This window comes from Mus musculus, chromosome 1, assembly GCF_000001635.26.
Source record: "Mus musculus strain C57BL/6J chromosome 1, GRCm38.p6 C57BL/6J".
Taxonomy (NCBI): domain Eukaryota; kingdom Metazoa; phylum Chordata; class Mammalia; order Rodentia; family Muridae; genus Mus; species Mus musculus.
Window position 1 is genome coordinate 63,754,465 of NC_000067.6, and position 15,166 is coordinate 63,769,630.

The window sequence follows — 15,166 nt, forward strand, 5'->3', positions numbered from 1 at the left end:
TGGACTGTAGAAAAGATTAGTAATAATAATAATATAAAGAATTATAGTATGAGGATAATGAAGTGAGGCAAATACTTGCATAGGCTGCTGGCAGAATATAAATTAATGTAACCTTTCTGGAATATACTTCTTTTACATTTAAGGAAAATGACTGTATTAAAGTATAACTAGCTTACAATAAATCTGCCTTTATAAGTACAGTTTGATACTTGCACATGTGCACACATGCAGACACACTTAGGAAACCATACCATGATCATGCAAGCATTCACCACCTAAAAGGCTCCCTGCCCGTCCGTTCCCATCTCTTGGGAACTGCGTAAGGGATGAGTGCTCTCCCTGGCCTGGTTGCATGTATTTGCTTACTTGCAGTGTCTGTTCTCAGGTATGTAGAAAAGAATATTTTGTTTATAGAAGAAGAAATCAACAAAGCCCAGAGTTTCAGGGAAGTCATTTAATACCGCTTTTGTGAAATTCCAAGGAATTTTATATCCCAAACCGTTAGTGAGAGGCTCAGTCTCACTCTATGTTTAACTATTACATGTCAAGCTGAAATAGCCACATGGGACTCTTAAACAAAACACTTTGGTAAGTTCCTTAACTTCTTTGTAGTAACCACTGACAAGAAAGTGTCCATAACAGTAGCTGATGAAAGAAAGCAGAGCTATTTTAAATACCATTCAGAACTGAAACACATGTAGCCCACCAGCTCTTCCCTTTCTGCTACATCAGGGTAATGTTATTTGTTGTGCCTGGAGATAGAGATGAATCTCAGACTCACTTGAACTTTTAAATATCAACTCTGCCAGATGGTGAGGATCCAATTTACTGTGATCCTTAAGCAAATAGAAGCACCTTGGGCCCAGTTGGGGTGTCTGATGGAGCTGTACTTGTTGAAAGCTACAGTTTCCCAAACTGTGTGTCTTATTGCAGCTGTCTAGCTGCCTCCATGACAGCTCGCTCAGTAGCAGGCGGCTTGTGTAGCTGCCTAAGAAGTGGGACACTTGACTTAAAGCAGCATCGAAGCGACAGGGGCCCCCTGCTCCTCATATACTATTATCCTTATGGACCAAGGGGTGGACTTCAATGCCCATTCTATGTGAGACCCTCCTGAAAGCTGTAAGTAAGCGCTCAGCTTCCAGGTGGCCCAAAAGCTGGGTAACCAAAGCTCCTCTTGTTGTGAGGAGTTCAATAAGATTGTGGTATACTTGTGGCTCATTTTGTGTCTGCATGTGTACCCTCTATCACCAGTGGGCCTGGAAAAATGAGTCCCAGTCTATATTTTGCAGACTCTCCTCCAGTTTCAAAAGTTAAGTTGGGAGTTGGAGAGGAGAAATGGCTTGGCAGCTAAGAGTGCAGACTGCTTTTGCAGGTCCCCAGCACCCATATCAGGTGCTCACAACTGCCACCAGCTTCAGCTCCGAGGGAATCTAAGGTTCTCTTCTCACCTCTGAGTTCTGCACTTGCATGTACTTTCATACACAATAATAAAAGTAAAATCTTCTTTTTAAAGAAAGACATCAATTGAGTCAAACGAGATCATGCTTTTTGCAGTAGCTAAGAGCATCTGCTTTATCCACAGTAGGCAGAGTTCCCATGGTGCAGCACGGCAGGATGGAACATCCCTTTGCTGGCTAATGCAGTAAGGCTCTGGATAGGTCATCATGGTGATTTCCCAGGTTCTGTGCTCTCAGCAGGAGATGCAGCTCTTTCTGACTGCAGGTTCTGTGACAGTGCCGAGTCATTCTGACCAAAGGCTTCTTGAGGCTGCTTTGACATGTGATCTTACTCTCTGCACATTTCTCCAGGAGGCAAGGAAGGAGAGAAACCATCCCACCTCCTTTTGTTTTCCTCCTGTTCTTTTCACACTTGGGTTTTCTATTCTTTTCCCATAGTTCACTGCAAGTCTTCCACTGACCTCTCAGGCACTGTTCCCATCCTGGGATCATGTTATCCTGAAGAGAGAAGAGAATGTATCATCAAACTTTAACCCAGATGGCTTTAGAAAAGCCATCCCTTGTCCATGTTAAATGCAGAATGGAGATGTGGAATTAATTACAGGCAAAACTTTCATCTTTTCATAACTAAGTTGAAAGAAAATAGTGCCAATATATTGGGAACCTTTATAGTATTGGTTGTTGCTTAAACTCATCAGAAAATATTATAATTTTTTTTATCATTCCCCAAAGTTTTTTAATTAGGTATTTTCTTCATTTACATTTCAAATGCTATCCCAAAAGTCCCCCATACCCTCCCCCACCCACTCTCCTACCCACCCACTCCCACTTCTTGGCCCTGGCATTCCCCTGTACTGAGGCATGATGAGATGAAAGGATGGACCATCTAGAGATTGCCACACCTGGGGATCCATCCCATAATCAGCCTTCAAACGCTGACATCATTGCATACACCAGCAAGATTTTGCTGAAAGGACCCTGATATAGCTGTCTCTTGTGAGGCTATGCCAGTGCCTGGCAAACACAGAAGTGGATGCTCACAGTCAGCTATTGGATGGAACACAGGGCCCCCAATGGAGGAGCTAGAGAAAGTACCCAAGGAGCTAAAGGGGTCTGCAACCCTATAGGTGGAACAACAATATGAACTAACCAGTACCCCCGGAGCTCATGTCTCTAGCTGCATATGTATCAGAAGATGGCCTAGTCAGCCATCACTGGGAAGAGAGACCCCTTGGTCTTGCAAACTTTATATGCCTCAGTACTATAATGTTTTAATTTTTAACTTTATTTGTTGTTTCTGTGACAGTCAAAGGAAGACTTGGTGGTGTGGGTTCTCCTTTGCCACTTTGATGTGGGTATGGGGGCTTAAACTCAGATTGCAAGGCTTGCACGGCAAGGCGTTTTACCCATTGAGCCATCTCATGACACTTCTGTATCTTATTGAAAGCTTAGCTTGAAGAAGACCTTATTTTGAAGAAAATTAAAAATAAATGAAGCTGGATATGGCAGTCTCTAGATAGTCCATCCTTTTGTCTCAGCTCCAAACTTTGTCTGTAACTCCTTCCATGGGTGTTTTGTTCCCAATTCTAAGAAGAGGCAAAGTGTCCACACTTTGGTCTTCGTTCTTCTTGAGTTTCATGTGTTTTGCAAATTAGCGGCATATGTATCAAAAGATGGCCTAGTCGGCCATCACTGGAAAGAGGCCCATTGGACATGCAAACTTTATATGCCCCAGTACAGGGGAACACCAGGGCCAAAAAGTGGGAGTGGGGGGAGGATATGGGGGACTTTTGGGATAGCATTGGAAATGTAAATGAGGAAAATACCTAATAAAAATATTTAAACAAAACTATTGACTTTACAAAGTCTTAAAAGGAAAGAAAGAAAGAAAGAAAGAAAGAAAGAAAGAAAGAAAGCTGAAGGGCAGTGCTTTCTTCAGCAGCTTGAAATTCAGCATGTAAGGTCCCATTTACTGTGCACCACCATGCTTTTGCAGGCTATGATTGAAATGGGGTTTCCCATGATCTAATCGAGAGGTCAAGCCTCTGATGTGCCTGCACCTTACCCAGCTGCCCCAGGGTGGAGCTCTGTACAGGCTGGAGAGGACAGCCCCTCTTAGTATTTCCCTAGTCATTTTTCATATGCTGTAGCCAGTTTTTAAAGCGTCCCATCGCTCCAGGCCTAACAGGTTGTCTACACTCTTCCTTAGGTGACATTTAAATAAACTGGTAGCGTGAAAGAAAACTAAGGCAGTACAGTCACATTCGTTTGCTTGGTTTTAGGATGCTGGCTGAAAATTACTTGTGTGTTCACTTGCTCCTTCTCTGTCTACCCCATGGATAACGATCAGAATGCATTTATTTGTGTATTTTTTATCCTTTTGAGAATCTCATGTAAGAGTACTGTTTTTACATATTTTCTATCCCTCCTTTCCTCAACTATTATTACTCCACTTTATTTCCTCTCAAAGTTATGACTTCTTTAATTATTGTTACATATATGTGCATATATTTGGATACCCATACACATAAAACCTACTGAATCCATTGAGTATTGCTTGTATGTATGTGTGTTTAGGGTTAACTACTTGAGTCTGGATGACCTGTTTGGGGTTCATCCCTGAAGATTGTTTCTGCCTCACTCAGCAGCTGTTGATAGCCTGTAGCACTTCATCTAAGGTTGGGTCTTGTCAAATTTACCTCAACCATGTTGACATGCCAACGGGGGCTGTCATTATACAGGTGTCGTTTAAGCAGTCATACTTAGAGGTTTCATGGGTGTAGCGTTCCTGTCACTTGGCTCACAGCAAGTATTCTGTTTCTCTGGCTCCGATGTTCTTTCTGCCCCTCTTCTGCGATGTTCCCTGAGCCACCATTTAATCTCCTTTTATAGATGTATATGTTTATTTAAGGAAACTTCTACAGTAGTAGGTCTCCATATGGCATTTTCAAAGGTCTTTACTGTTACATATTCTCCCCATACTCCTTCCTCTACCCTGGCCTCCCAGGCCCCTCCCCATTTAACCCTTCCCATTCTGCTATTTCCCTTTACCTTCAAACCACCTGTAAGCTCTTCCTCTTCTCTTGAAATCCTACCCCGACCCTGGTCCTTTGCTAGTTTCCAGACTTCTACAACTGCTCCACTTTAAACACATCTAAATACATCTAAATAGTCAAGGCTAGCATCCACATTCAGGAGACATCCAGCATTTGTCCTTCTGGATCTGGTGACCTCACTCAGAATGATTGGTTCCAACTCCATCTATGTACCTGGGAGTTTGATCATTTCCTTTTTTCTTTCATCTGAATAAAATCCCATTGTGTGTATGTACCACATTTCCATTATCCAATCATCAGCTGATGGGCATAAAGGCTGTTAGTTTTTTAGCTATTGTGAAGAGGGGAGCAATGAACATGAACAAGTAAGCATCTCTTAGTATACATAGATATACTTTAGATATAGATGAAGTCCTTTGGGAATATGCCCAGGAATGGTACAGCAGGGTCATGTAGGAGATCTATTTCTTAGTTTTTTGAGGAAACCCCGCTTTGATTTCTACAGTGGCTGTACCAGTACTCCCCTTAACAGTGAATATGTGTTTACCTTTCCCTATAGCCAGAATTTTCTTTGTTATCTCTGTCTACCTGTCTGTCTGCCTGTCTGTCTATATCTTAGCCATTCTGATTGGGGTACAATTTAAAGTAATTTGAACTTTCCTGATTGCCAAGGATGTTGAACATTTGCATTTCTTCTTTTGAGAACTCTTGCTAAGTGCCATTGCCCATTTTTTAAAGGATTGTTTGACTTCTTGGTGTTTAGGGTTTGTTTGTACTTTTGTTTTAGTTCTTTGCATATTCTAAGCATGGATTCTCTTAGATATACAGCTGGTAGAGATTTGTTCCCCATTTCCATAGGTTGTCTTTTCACCCACGGGGTGGTGGTGCCCTTTGTTGTACAGTAGTTTTTTAATACCGTGTGCTCCCATCTGTCAATTGTTCTAATATCTGTGCTACTAGGGTCCTGTTCAGAAAACCTCCCTGTGCCTGCAACCTCAGTTGTATCCCATACTTTCTCCTCTACCAGATTCAAAGTATGGGGTTGTATGTTGCGGTTCTTGATCCATTTGGAACTGAATTGTGTCCAGGACAGGAGATTAGGATCTAGTTTTATTTTTCCACAAGTAGTTGTCTAGTTTGGCCAACACAATTTGTTGAAGATGGTGTTTTTCTCCCATGTATATTCTTGCAATCTGTCAAAATGCAGGTAGCTTTAGGAGTGTGGGCTTTATATACATATATGTGTTATCAATTATACAGTATGTATGTTTTTAATGCCAGTAACACTCTGTGATTTTTTTTTCTTGTTTTATTTGGTTTTGTTGGTTTTGTTTTTCAGGACAGGGTTTCTCTGTGTAATAGTCCTGACTGTTCTGGAAGTCGCTGTTAATAAGACCAGGCTGGCCTCAAACTCATAGAGATTCTCCTGCCTCTGACTCACACTGTGTTTTTAAAAATTAAAACCACAAAATATTGAATTATGTCTTTATGTTGTTCCCTTTCCAGGTTTCCCCTCCACAAACCTCCCATCCCATTCACCCTCCCCTTTGCCTCTATGAGGGTATTCCCCCTTACTCCTGCCTCAATGCTCTAGCATTCCCTTGTGCTGAGGTATCAAGCCTCCACAGGACCAAGGGCCTCCCTCCTATTGATGCCAGATCAAGCCATCCTCTGCTACATAAGCAGCTGGAGCTATGGGCCCCTCCATGTGTCCTCTTTGGTTGGTGGTTTACTCCCTGGGAAATCTGGGTTGTCAGATTAGTTGATACTGTTGTTTTTCCTATGGGGTTACAAACCCCTTCAGCTCCTTCAGTTTGTCCCCCAACTCTTCCATTAGGGTCCCTGGGCTCAGTGGAATGATTGGCTGGGAGCATCTGCATGTGTATTGATCAGGCTCTGGCCAGAGCCTCTCAGGAGACAGCTATACCAGGCTCCTGTCAGCAAGTGCTTCTTGGCATCAGCAATAGTGTCTGGGTTTGGTGTCTGCAGGTGGGATGTATCCCTGGGTAGGGCAGTCTCTGGATGGCCTTTCCTCAGTCTCTGTTCCACTCTTTATCCCTGTATTTCCTTTAGACAGGAGCAATTCTGGGTTAAAATTTTGGAGATGGGTGGGTGGCCCCATCCCACAACTGGTATTGGTGCAGAGATAGATAGGTAGATCAATGGAATAGAATTAAAGACCCAGAAATAAATCTATACACCTATAGTCACCTGATCTTTGACAAAGAAGCCAAAACCATCTAGTGGAAAAAAGGCAGCATTTTCAACAATGGTGCTGGTTCAACTGGTAGTCAGCATGTAGAAGAATGCAAGTTGACTCATTCTTATCTCCTTGTACAAAGCTCAAGTCTAAGTGGATCAAGGAACTTCACATAATACCAGACACACTGAAACTTATAGAAGAGAAAGTGGGGAAGAGCCTCAAACACAGTGGCACAGGAGAAATTTTCCTGAACAGAACACCAAATGGCTCAGGCTCTAAGATCAAGAATTGACAAATCGGATCTCATAAAATTGAAAGCTTATGTAAGGCAAAGGACACTGTGAATAGGACAAAATGGCAACCTACACATTGGGAAAAGGTCTTTACCATCCCTACATCCAATAGAGGGCTAATATCAAATATACAAAAATCTCAAGAAATTAGATTCTAGAGAACCAAATAACCCTATTAAAATTGGGGTCCAGAGCTAAACAGCTCTCAACTGAGCAATCTCAAATGGCTAAGAAGCACCTAAGAAATGTTCAGCATGCTTAGCCATCAGGGAAATGCAAATCAAAATGATCCGGAGATTCCACCTCACACCCTCATTTAATTTTTATCTGTACTTTTTTTTTTTCAGTACTGCATACTGACTTAGGACTTTATGCTTCATGCCACATGAGTGTTCTACTACGGAGCCATGCTCCCAACCCCTATAAATTAAATACTCTCAAAAGAAGACTCACAGGAAACTTTCCCTTTTCCTTTTGATGTGTCGGAATTTCTAAAGTACAGTAATAGATATTCTCTTGTATGTAAACAGTGTATTTGGGCTATACCTTCATCTGTGGATGGATGCTTAGGTTTTGTTTACATACTATATCCTTGTGTGTGCTCCAACCCCAGAGATTTGCTGTCTGGAAGGACAAACTTTTTCATTGTTTAATTTCTCATTTCTAGAAGCTCTCCTAATCCAAAGATTATTTATCCTTTATCATCCTCCTTTCCTAAGGAACTTTGTTGTTTAGTTTTCAATGAAGTGTATATTACCAAAGCACAGTTTATGTAACCAAGTCTGCTCACCATCAATTTCCTTTTTAGAAATAGCAGAAAGCCATGTCGGGCCAAGGTCAATGATGAACCGAGTGAATAATTAAGTTAAATAACTTAATGGTCATTTATTAGGTGCCAATGATGTGCCAGGTTCTGTACTAGCATTTTACAGTGTGATCTCATTTATCTTGCTGCATTTATTTGGTGGTTACTGATAATTTTTATATTAATTCCATAGATTAGGAACATTGATAAGGGATTTAAGTAGTTTTCTTAAGAGATAACATTTAGGGGGAAAGGATAGCCAAGTTCTGACTTCCTCTCCCAACCTTAAGTTCACAGCACTATACCAGTATTTCCCAAGCCATCCTACTGATTACGATCACAGACCTGCAAGATGATCATGCACAGCATCATGGAATAGCATCATATTTTCAATTAACCTGCAACTTGCTGCTCAAGTAATGAAGTGTTGTTTTACAGCTCACAGACAGCTCCTACAGCAGTGCCCTCAACCTAGATGTATGTTTTGAGTATTTGCTATTAGAATGGCACAACAGGCTTTAGAGTGATCTGTTTGAATGATAATAACTCACCTAAGTGAGCTGCCCACTGCTATGAAGACTCAACTGATAGTAGCATATCAACAAATCATTTTATAGTGAAGACTAAGTCTTCCATGACTTGAAGTCTGGGGAAGTCTCTCTACTTTCCATAACCTTAAATTTCTTCTGTAAAATTGGGATGCTAAAAGCCAATCTGAAAGACCAGTATGCATATTATAAGTACATTTCTATGCCATGCCCTACAGTTGATGCTAAGCATCCGGTGCTCCTTATAATAGGAAGGCAAATTCCCTGTGGCTCAGTTATGGATATGACCCACAGCTCTCAGCAGTGATCACTGAGCAGTAAGCTAATTGCCCACAATTTCCAGCTGAACTTAGGCTGAAGTCTGAGAAGCATGTGCAGAGGAGCTCCTCTGGCTTTCTCATAGGGCAAGAGTCAGGAGGACAGAAGTACTTTACAAGGAGCTGGAGACAGAAAAGACAAGAAATGAATGGCAGTGTCCCCTAGGTGGTGCTGAATCATCGTGAAAAGAAAATTGGGGCACCTGGTATTTTCAGGGGTGACTTTCTTCTGGTTAGAATTTCAAATAAGAGCAGGACAGCTCCCTGGAATGTCTGGGAAAAAATGACCAGGCAGAAAGAGTCTTTTCAGTAGGACTGGCTATACAATACCCTGGGTCTGCCAGGCCTCTTAGGGCCTTGGGTTTGCTTGTGTTGGAAACAGGAAGCAGGGTCAGGCCAGCTTTTGTTCACTCACTGAGAGTGGCTGGAGCTGTGGCTGATTTCATAGATGAAAACCCATTTATAAGCAACACCGAGGGGAGGGTTCGGCTTGGGCTGTTAACATCACTCTGCTCAGTGAACAGGGCTGAGAGGAAGTGAGACCTCTGCCTGCCCCCAGAACACACATCAATGGCTGCTAGTGAATTTAGCAGGAATTGCCCATTATTATTTAGTGCATAAACACCAAATGGTGTATGTTTCTTTGCTCTGCCCACTTCTTTCTGAACTTGATTGCTGGCCACCTTGTTTTCCTTCGACACAGAAGTAATAGCATCTGATGAAGGCTGTCTAACAACTTACATCTTTGTGACTGTCAGATCCTGGGAGAGGAAACTGAGGTGCTCTGGGGTTGGGTCAGGGCCAGAGATGCTGTTCTTGAGATCTTGGGTCTGGGTCTCTTCTTGAGATCTGGGGTCTGGGTCTCGTCTAGAGGCCATGCACAGAGTTCCTGAGGCTGCACTTCTGGGGTTCATTTCCATTTTGGCAAAATGTGAGTTTGGTTTCCAAGGGAGACTGCTCACATGTATTAAAACGTCTCCACTGCTGAAGTTGCTTTGTGTCGTCCACTAAAGCCTTCTGCCATCAATCCCCATCTTCCAACACGTTTTTCCAGCGTTGTGTCTTTGGGAGGTAACCATAGCAACTAAGCTTATTCAAAAATGACAGAACCTAGGCATCGAAGGGGGAAGTAACCCTGTTGTATTTTACACTGGGAATTTACAGGGCACTAATGAATCTAATCATTGTATATGTTGGATACCGCTGTCTCTGTAGTAGGCACTGCACTACATTAAGAGATTTGATTCTCACAACGACCCTATGATGTAGTCATCGTTATCGGCTTCAGTGGGTGGGTGGGGGGGAATTCTGGGACAGATTTTGATGGTTGCACAGCTATTTTGATTCTCCTATTTGGACTATTGCCCGCAGGAAACTGGGGCATAATCTTCCAGTGTCTGATCTGCATGTGGTAAAATGGAGCCTGTGACAAATGTTGAAAGCAATAGCAGAGCTACAGATCCCCTGCCCCATCTCACTGATACCTCCTTGCAGTATAACGTAGCGCTGGAAAGTAATCTCATCCATTTCTCACAGCAAGCCATGGGACAATTGTGTGTCTATAACTGAGAAAACTAAGAGACCGGAAGGTTAAATGACATTTCCCAAGGTCACCATGTAGCATTTAGAAGAATTAGAAAGTAAGCCCATCTCTGTCTATCTGTTTACCTATCCATCTTCTCTCTCTTCATCCAATAAACTCTGCATTCATTTCATAAGAATGCATGAATTAAAAAAAGTATTCTGTGCCATTGACAAGATTTGAAGGATCACATTTACTTTACTAGAAGAGCCATACTATCTAAAGGGATAATATTTGGCTTGAGTACTAAAAAATACTATCATGGATATAAGCTTTTATATGTGAAATATATATATTCTAATAAAGCTAAAACATCCATATTTATGTATGGGTATAAGGCCATACATTTATCTCTCTAAATTGTCTAAGATTATGAGAGAGAAGAATGTTAATCCTATGATTTTTTTTCACCAAGTAGAAAGTTGGAATATTCTCAAGAAAAAAATCATCTGTATCTTGCAGAGAACATGTTACTCTAGAAACCCAGTGAGAGAGGAAGGGTCAGGTATGCCCACTCATTGAGAACATAGCTGGTGTCTTAGACTTGTGAAGTCAAGTGAACTAAAATCATAATTCATGTTGACACTCAGAAGACTGCATTTAGAATTGCTTTCACAACTTGATGTGGACCGATGTTGGTGGCCTTTTAGAAGGTAGGCACGAGAGAAACCTGGTCTGGATGTCTGTAGTTACTCTTGGTGGTAGTATAAAAGCAGACACTATGAGAGGCTTCAGGCTTCCTTTCTGCTCCAGGGAGCAGATGACAGGGAGATACTTTCTGTGGAGTAAGTGACTAATGAGGAAACTAGCAAGTCAGAGTGATGCTGAAAGGCACCTGCCCTATAGGACTTCCTGCCAGTTTGCAAAGGAAACCATATGGAATCTTTTAAGCCCAAGAACACATTTAGGGGTTCAGTTAGGAACATGGGTAGTGTGAGAGCTGCAGTTATAGAACAAACTGAGGAAAGGAAATATCTCTTCAAGAGTCCCCCCAAAAGTACAAGGATATGCCAGAGCCAGCATCTGGTCATCTTACTTAAAAAAAAAAAAAACATCTTCAAAGGATTACAAGATCACCAGTTTATAGACCTTGCCCTTGTCCCTATTTATCCTGGTCTGGGTGCCAGAGGCAGCACAGTGAATGGGTTAGGAAGAAAAGAGAAAAGGAAAGATGGACAAGCTAGTAGAGGAGACTGACAGCCCCCTCCCCACAAACTAAAAGAACAAAGGACCTAAAATTGGGTGAGAGATGACTTTTAAAGATAGATCAGCAGATGCATTTTTAAGATACCTGAAATTAGGTTCTTCTAACCTCTGGATGTGAATAAACTACTTTCTCATATGCCAGAGGCATTCTTGTTGAGCGAGGAAAGAGCTGACAGAGCCAGTGAGAGAGGACAAAAGAAATCCTAGCTGTTTGCAGCCTCAGGACTGAGCCAGCCCATTGAGTGAACTGGTTTTCTAGTGTGAGCTTGCTGGTGTATGGCACATGATCCCCTAGACTTCTTCTCCTTGCTAGTTACCCCAGCAGCAAGGCTCATATCCCATATGCTCTTCCTTTTAATGTCTGGTAGTCAAAGCATGCCCTGCCTCTTTCTGCTTGGTTTCACATTTTTTGCTTCAGGGTTATATCACCAAGGAGAAAGACTTTTTCCATAAATTGCAGGCAAGAGCTATAAACTCCCTCTGGGTTACTTTGTTGGGCCTTCAGGATGAGATTGGAATCTGAAGGGAGCAGATAGTACAATTAGAAAGAAATTGTATCAGGCAATAAAACATCCTCTAATACTGTTGGTAATAGCATATAACATTACACGGTGTGGGGCCCAAACAAGATGTGCTCATCTGCAATTATTCATGCTCACCAGGGAAAGACTTTTCCCTTTGTTTATTGTTTTAATCATGACTAACAAGCAGCGTAATGATAGGGTTATGGTGATAACAGTGTGAAGGATGAGGTCTTGAAGTACAAGTAGCAGGGATGGAATTGACCCTCATTTCTGAAAGTTGCTGGCAGAGCACAGGAGGTGTGTGGTCTACCCTTCAATGTGTGTGTGTGTGTGTGTGTGTGTGTGTGTGTGTGTGTGTGTGTGTGAGAAGTAGGAGATAGTTTATCCTGAATAGGGGCAAAGTTGGTTGGCCCAAGGCATTCTTTTTCTCCCACAGGCTGCTTGGGGGTCGTGTAGCTCACAGGCTCTTTCTTTCATTGTATCCTTCCTGCAGAGTAAAAATTCTTCTTCAAGAGCTACAGTAATCCTTCCTGCTTGTGTTAGTAACATGCAGTTGTTTTGGAGATGGAATATTACTCTCACAAACACTTCCAGAGAATTCTACCTTCCCTGGGTCTGACCTAGAGTCGTCCACACCCTCGTTTCTTACCTTCTTATCCTGGGAGCAGGCTCTGGTTCCATGGCAAGTGACTTCCCCAAGGTTCCTGAGCCTGGTCCAATAAATAGAAAGCATCTCCACTTCTCTTCAAGAAACCAAGTCTGTAAGAATCCTCAGTGGTGGGAAAGTGGTTTCACAATTGGGTTTCATTTTAAACAAGTGATTCGATGCACTGGAGGGCTAATATTAGTAAATGAAGTTGATAAAACTCAGTCATAGGCTCTGTGTGTGTGTGTGTGATAGCTTTTCCCTCATGACCTAGTACCTGAGATAATGAGTACAAGAGTAGCAAATGTTTAATTTTTGCTCATGGGTTCAGAGGTTTTAGGCTGCAGTTGGAAGAGTATTTGATGAGTCTGTTTAAGCAGACTGAAGCCCTCCCACTCCTTCAAAATACAACAGCCACTGATTTTTAAGCATTTCCCTTAAAGTTTAAGTAAACAAAACATCCAACTCTGAGAACCATCTTACCCATTTACAGGTGAAGACACCAAGACTCCCACTTTACTATGCCACATAACTCTGAGGAAGTTATTTAAATTCCTAGCTACTACATTCCACATATTATATATATTATAGTCTTGTAGCAATCAGAAGCCAGTTGTTTTCAAGAAAAAGTCTTAATGTTCTTATTTTTATAATAGAATATGAGAGAACTAGCACATTATAAATGGGTGGCCATTTTCATTTTGAAGTGAGTTTTACCTTGGATGAGAAAGGTTGTTTGTCTTTTCTTTCTGTATGTTGATCTATGGGGAGTCAAGGATAGCAGTGCTGTTGGGCCAAGGATGAGGACACCCAGTTTGTAGGCTCTACCTCTACCATGTGAATGGTCCAGACCTTGGTTTTTTCCACTCTATGAAAGATGAAGCTGGAGTAGATAATTTCTAAGACAGGACGTGCTTCCACCTTTAAAAATTCTCAACATAAGCTGCAATTCTCCAACCCATCATCCTAAACCAGGCTTTAAACTTCTGGATGAATAGGCTTCCATCCCAGGACCAAGAATATGCAGTTCCTCTTAAATCAAACTCAACATTAAATTGCACTGCAAACAAAAAGTTTCACACGGTTTGAATGTTGCTGTGTAGAATTTAATGAGCTCCATATGCCTGACCTCTGGAAGGAAATGATGTTGGGAACTGTAGCTGGGGAAGAGGCTAAGGGCATCAGCATCTGCTGTGAGTTACTTGGAGGGAAGGGAACCGACCGCATTTTTGTATCACTGCCAAGCTGGAGAGGTGGAAACGCTTTGCAATCTGTGCGCTCACCTTCTGAGAGCGGGCTGACAGTTTTCCAATGTTTTCCTTGCTCTTCGGGAAGTTGTGGAGGACAGCAGATTCTAACTTCCTTTCTGTAGCTGCAGCAAACATCTCAAGTCTGCGGGGGCAATTGGGTTTCAGGTCCGTGCTGAAGAGAGCAGGCTGTCCTAGGAGACACATGAATGATGTGACTGACCACTAGACTTGTTTGAAAGAATCTGCTATCCCTGCTGGGCCCTTCCTAAAACCCGGGTCTGATAACAGCATCCTTTCTCCTTATTAATATATATACATACATCCTCTCTGCTATACACAGACTGTCAAATTGGACCTGGATGCACTTTGGAAAGGTTCTTTGGTCTTCTATCTTTACCCTCTTGTGCCCCATCTACGGACCCCTCAACAGCATTCAGGTTTCATCTCTCTGGACTTTCTAAGTGCTTTCTCCTCTGCGGTGTCCCTACCATCTGTTTATCACGCAGGATGCTCCTGCACCACACAACTCATTGACCACTTTGCAGGATGCGTCTCCATTCTCCCCTTTGCCCTCTGTGCTTTGTCTTTTCTGTCTCATAACCCTGTTGGAGTGAGGAGGGGGCTGTGCAGTCTGCTCCCAGTCAGTTGGAAAGGTTTTTGTGAATGAGACCTTGTGGGCTCCTTTCCTTTATTTTCTGGGGGCAGAAAACAATCTAATTTCAGTAAATGTTGGTTAAATGAAGACAGGAAAGAAGGAAGCTAGGGCCAGAAATTCTTCAGGGCAACGCAAGAGCCTGTCTCTTAAGGCTTCTTGGATTCCTCTGGTTACCTCGTCTAAAATAATTCATGTCCATCAGCTGTTCTGCGGCACATCCTTTCTGAAGACTATTGTCTAATGGTAGGAGACAGTTAGTGTTCTACTGACCATAGGGGGTTGCTATGAAACAGAACAGAACAGAGAGCATCAGCAGATTCCTCATCTTCTCACAATGCTGCTGTGTGCCCTGTACAGACGACACCGAAAGACTCTTCTCTTAGAGATGTGCTGCACAAAGTCATTTTCTGTGTCACTCGTTGCAAACAGACAGTTCTCTCCAATTGGAGAGGCAACCATTTATGTCTTTTGTCATAGAGTAGGATTCCATTCATATTTTTGTTCCTACATTCATTTCAGAGGGTTTCTCAAGACCTGAACTATTTTTTGGCAAACTATCACTTTTCTTCCTGGTACTAGACTCAGAGAATAAAGGCCATTTATGCTTTTTTTTTTTAATTATTA

General features: G+C 42.2%; 1 protein-coding gene across 1 annotated transcript; it reads right to left on the reverse strand.

Moving 5' to 3' along the window:
- Nucleotides 1-444: 444 nt before the first annotated feature.
- Nucleotides 445-14,803, reverse strand: 4933402D24Rik (RIKEN cDNA 4933402D24 gene). The gene is made up of 3 exons (NM_001256158.1): nucleotides 14,717-14,803; nucleotides 13,921-14,078; nucleotides 445-1,955 (listed from the first exon to the last, which is right to left on the reverse strand). The coding sequence occupies exons 1-3, from the start codon at nucleotides 14,739-14,741 to the stop codon at nucleotides 1,635-1,637; spliced, it is 504 nt and encodes a 167-aa protein (NP_001243087.1). The 5' UTR covers nucleotides 14,742-14,803; the 3' UTR covers nucleotides 445-1,634.
- Between the last annotated feature and the right edge of the window lie 363 nt (nucleotides 14,804-15,166).

What these genes read in the sequence shown, in the direction of transcription:
- 4933402D24Rik (NM_001256158.1), bottom strand. Translation starts at nt 14,741, where the DNA reads ATGGACATGAATTATTTTAGACGAG. An exon ending in CATGAATTATTTTAGACGAG is followed by an intron (nt 14,079 to 14,716) that starts GTAACCAGAGGA and finishes TGTGTCTCCTAG; the next exon opens with GACAGCCTGCTCTCTTCAGC. An exon ending in TGTCAGCCCGCTCTCAGAAG is followed by an intron (nt 1,956 to 13,920) that starts GTGAGCGCACAG and finishes TTCTCTCTTCAG; the next exon opens with GATAACATGATCCCAGGATG.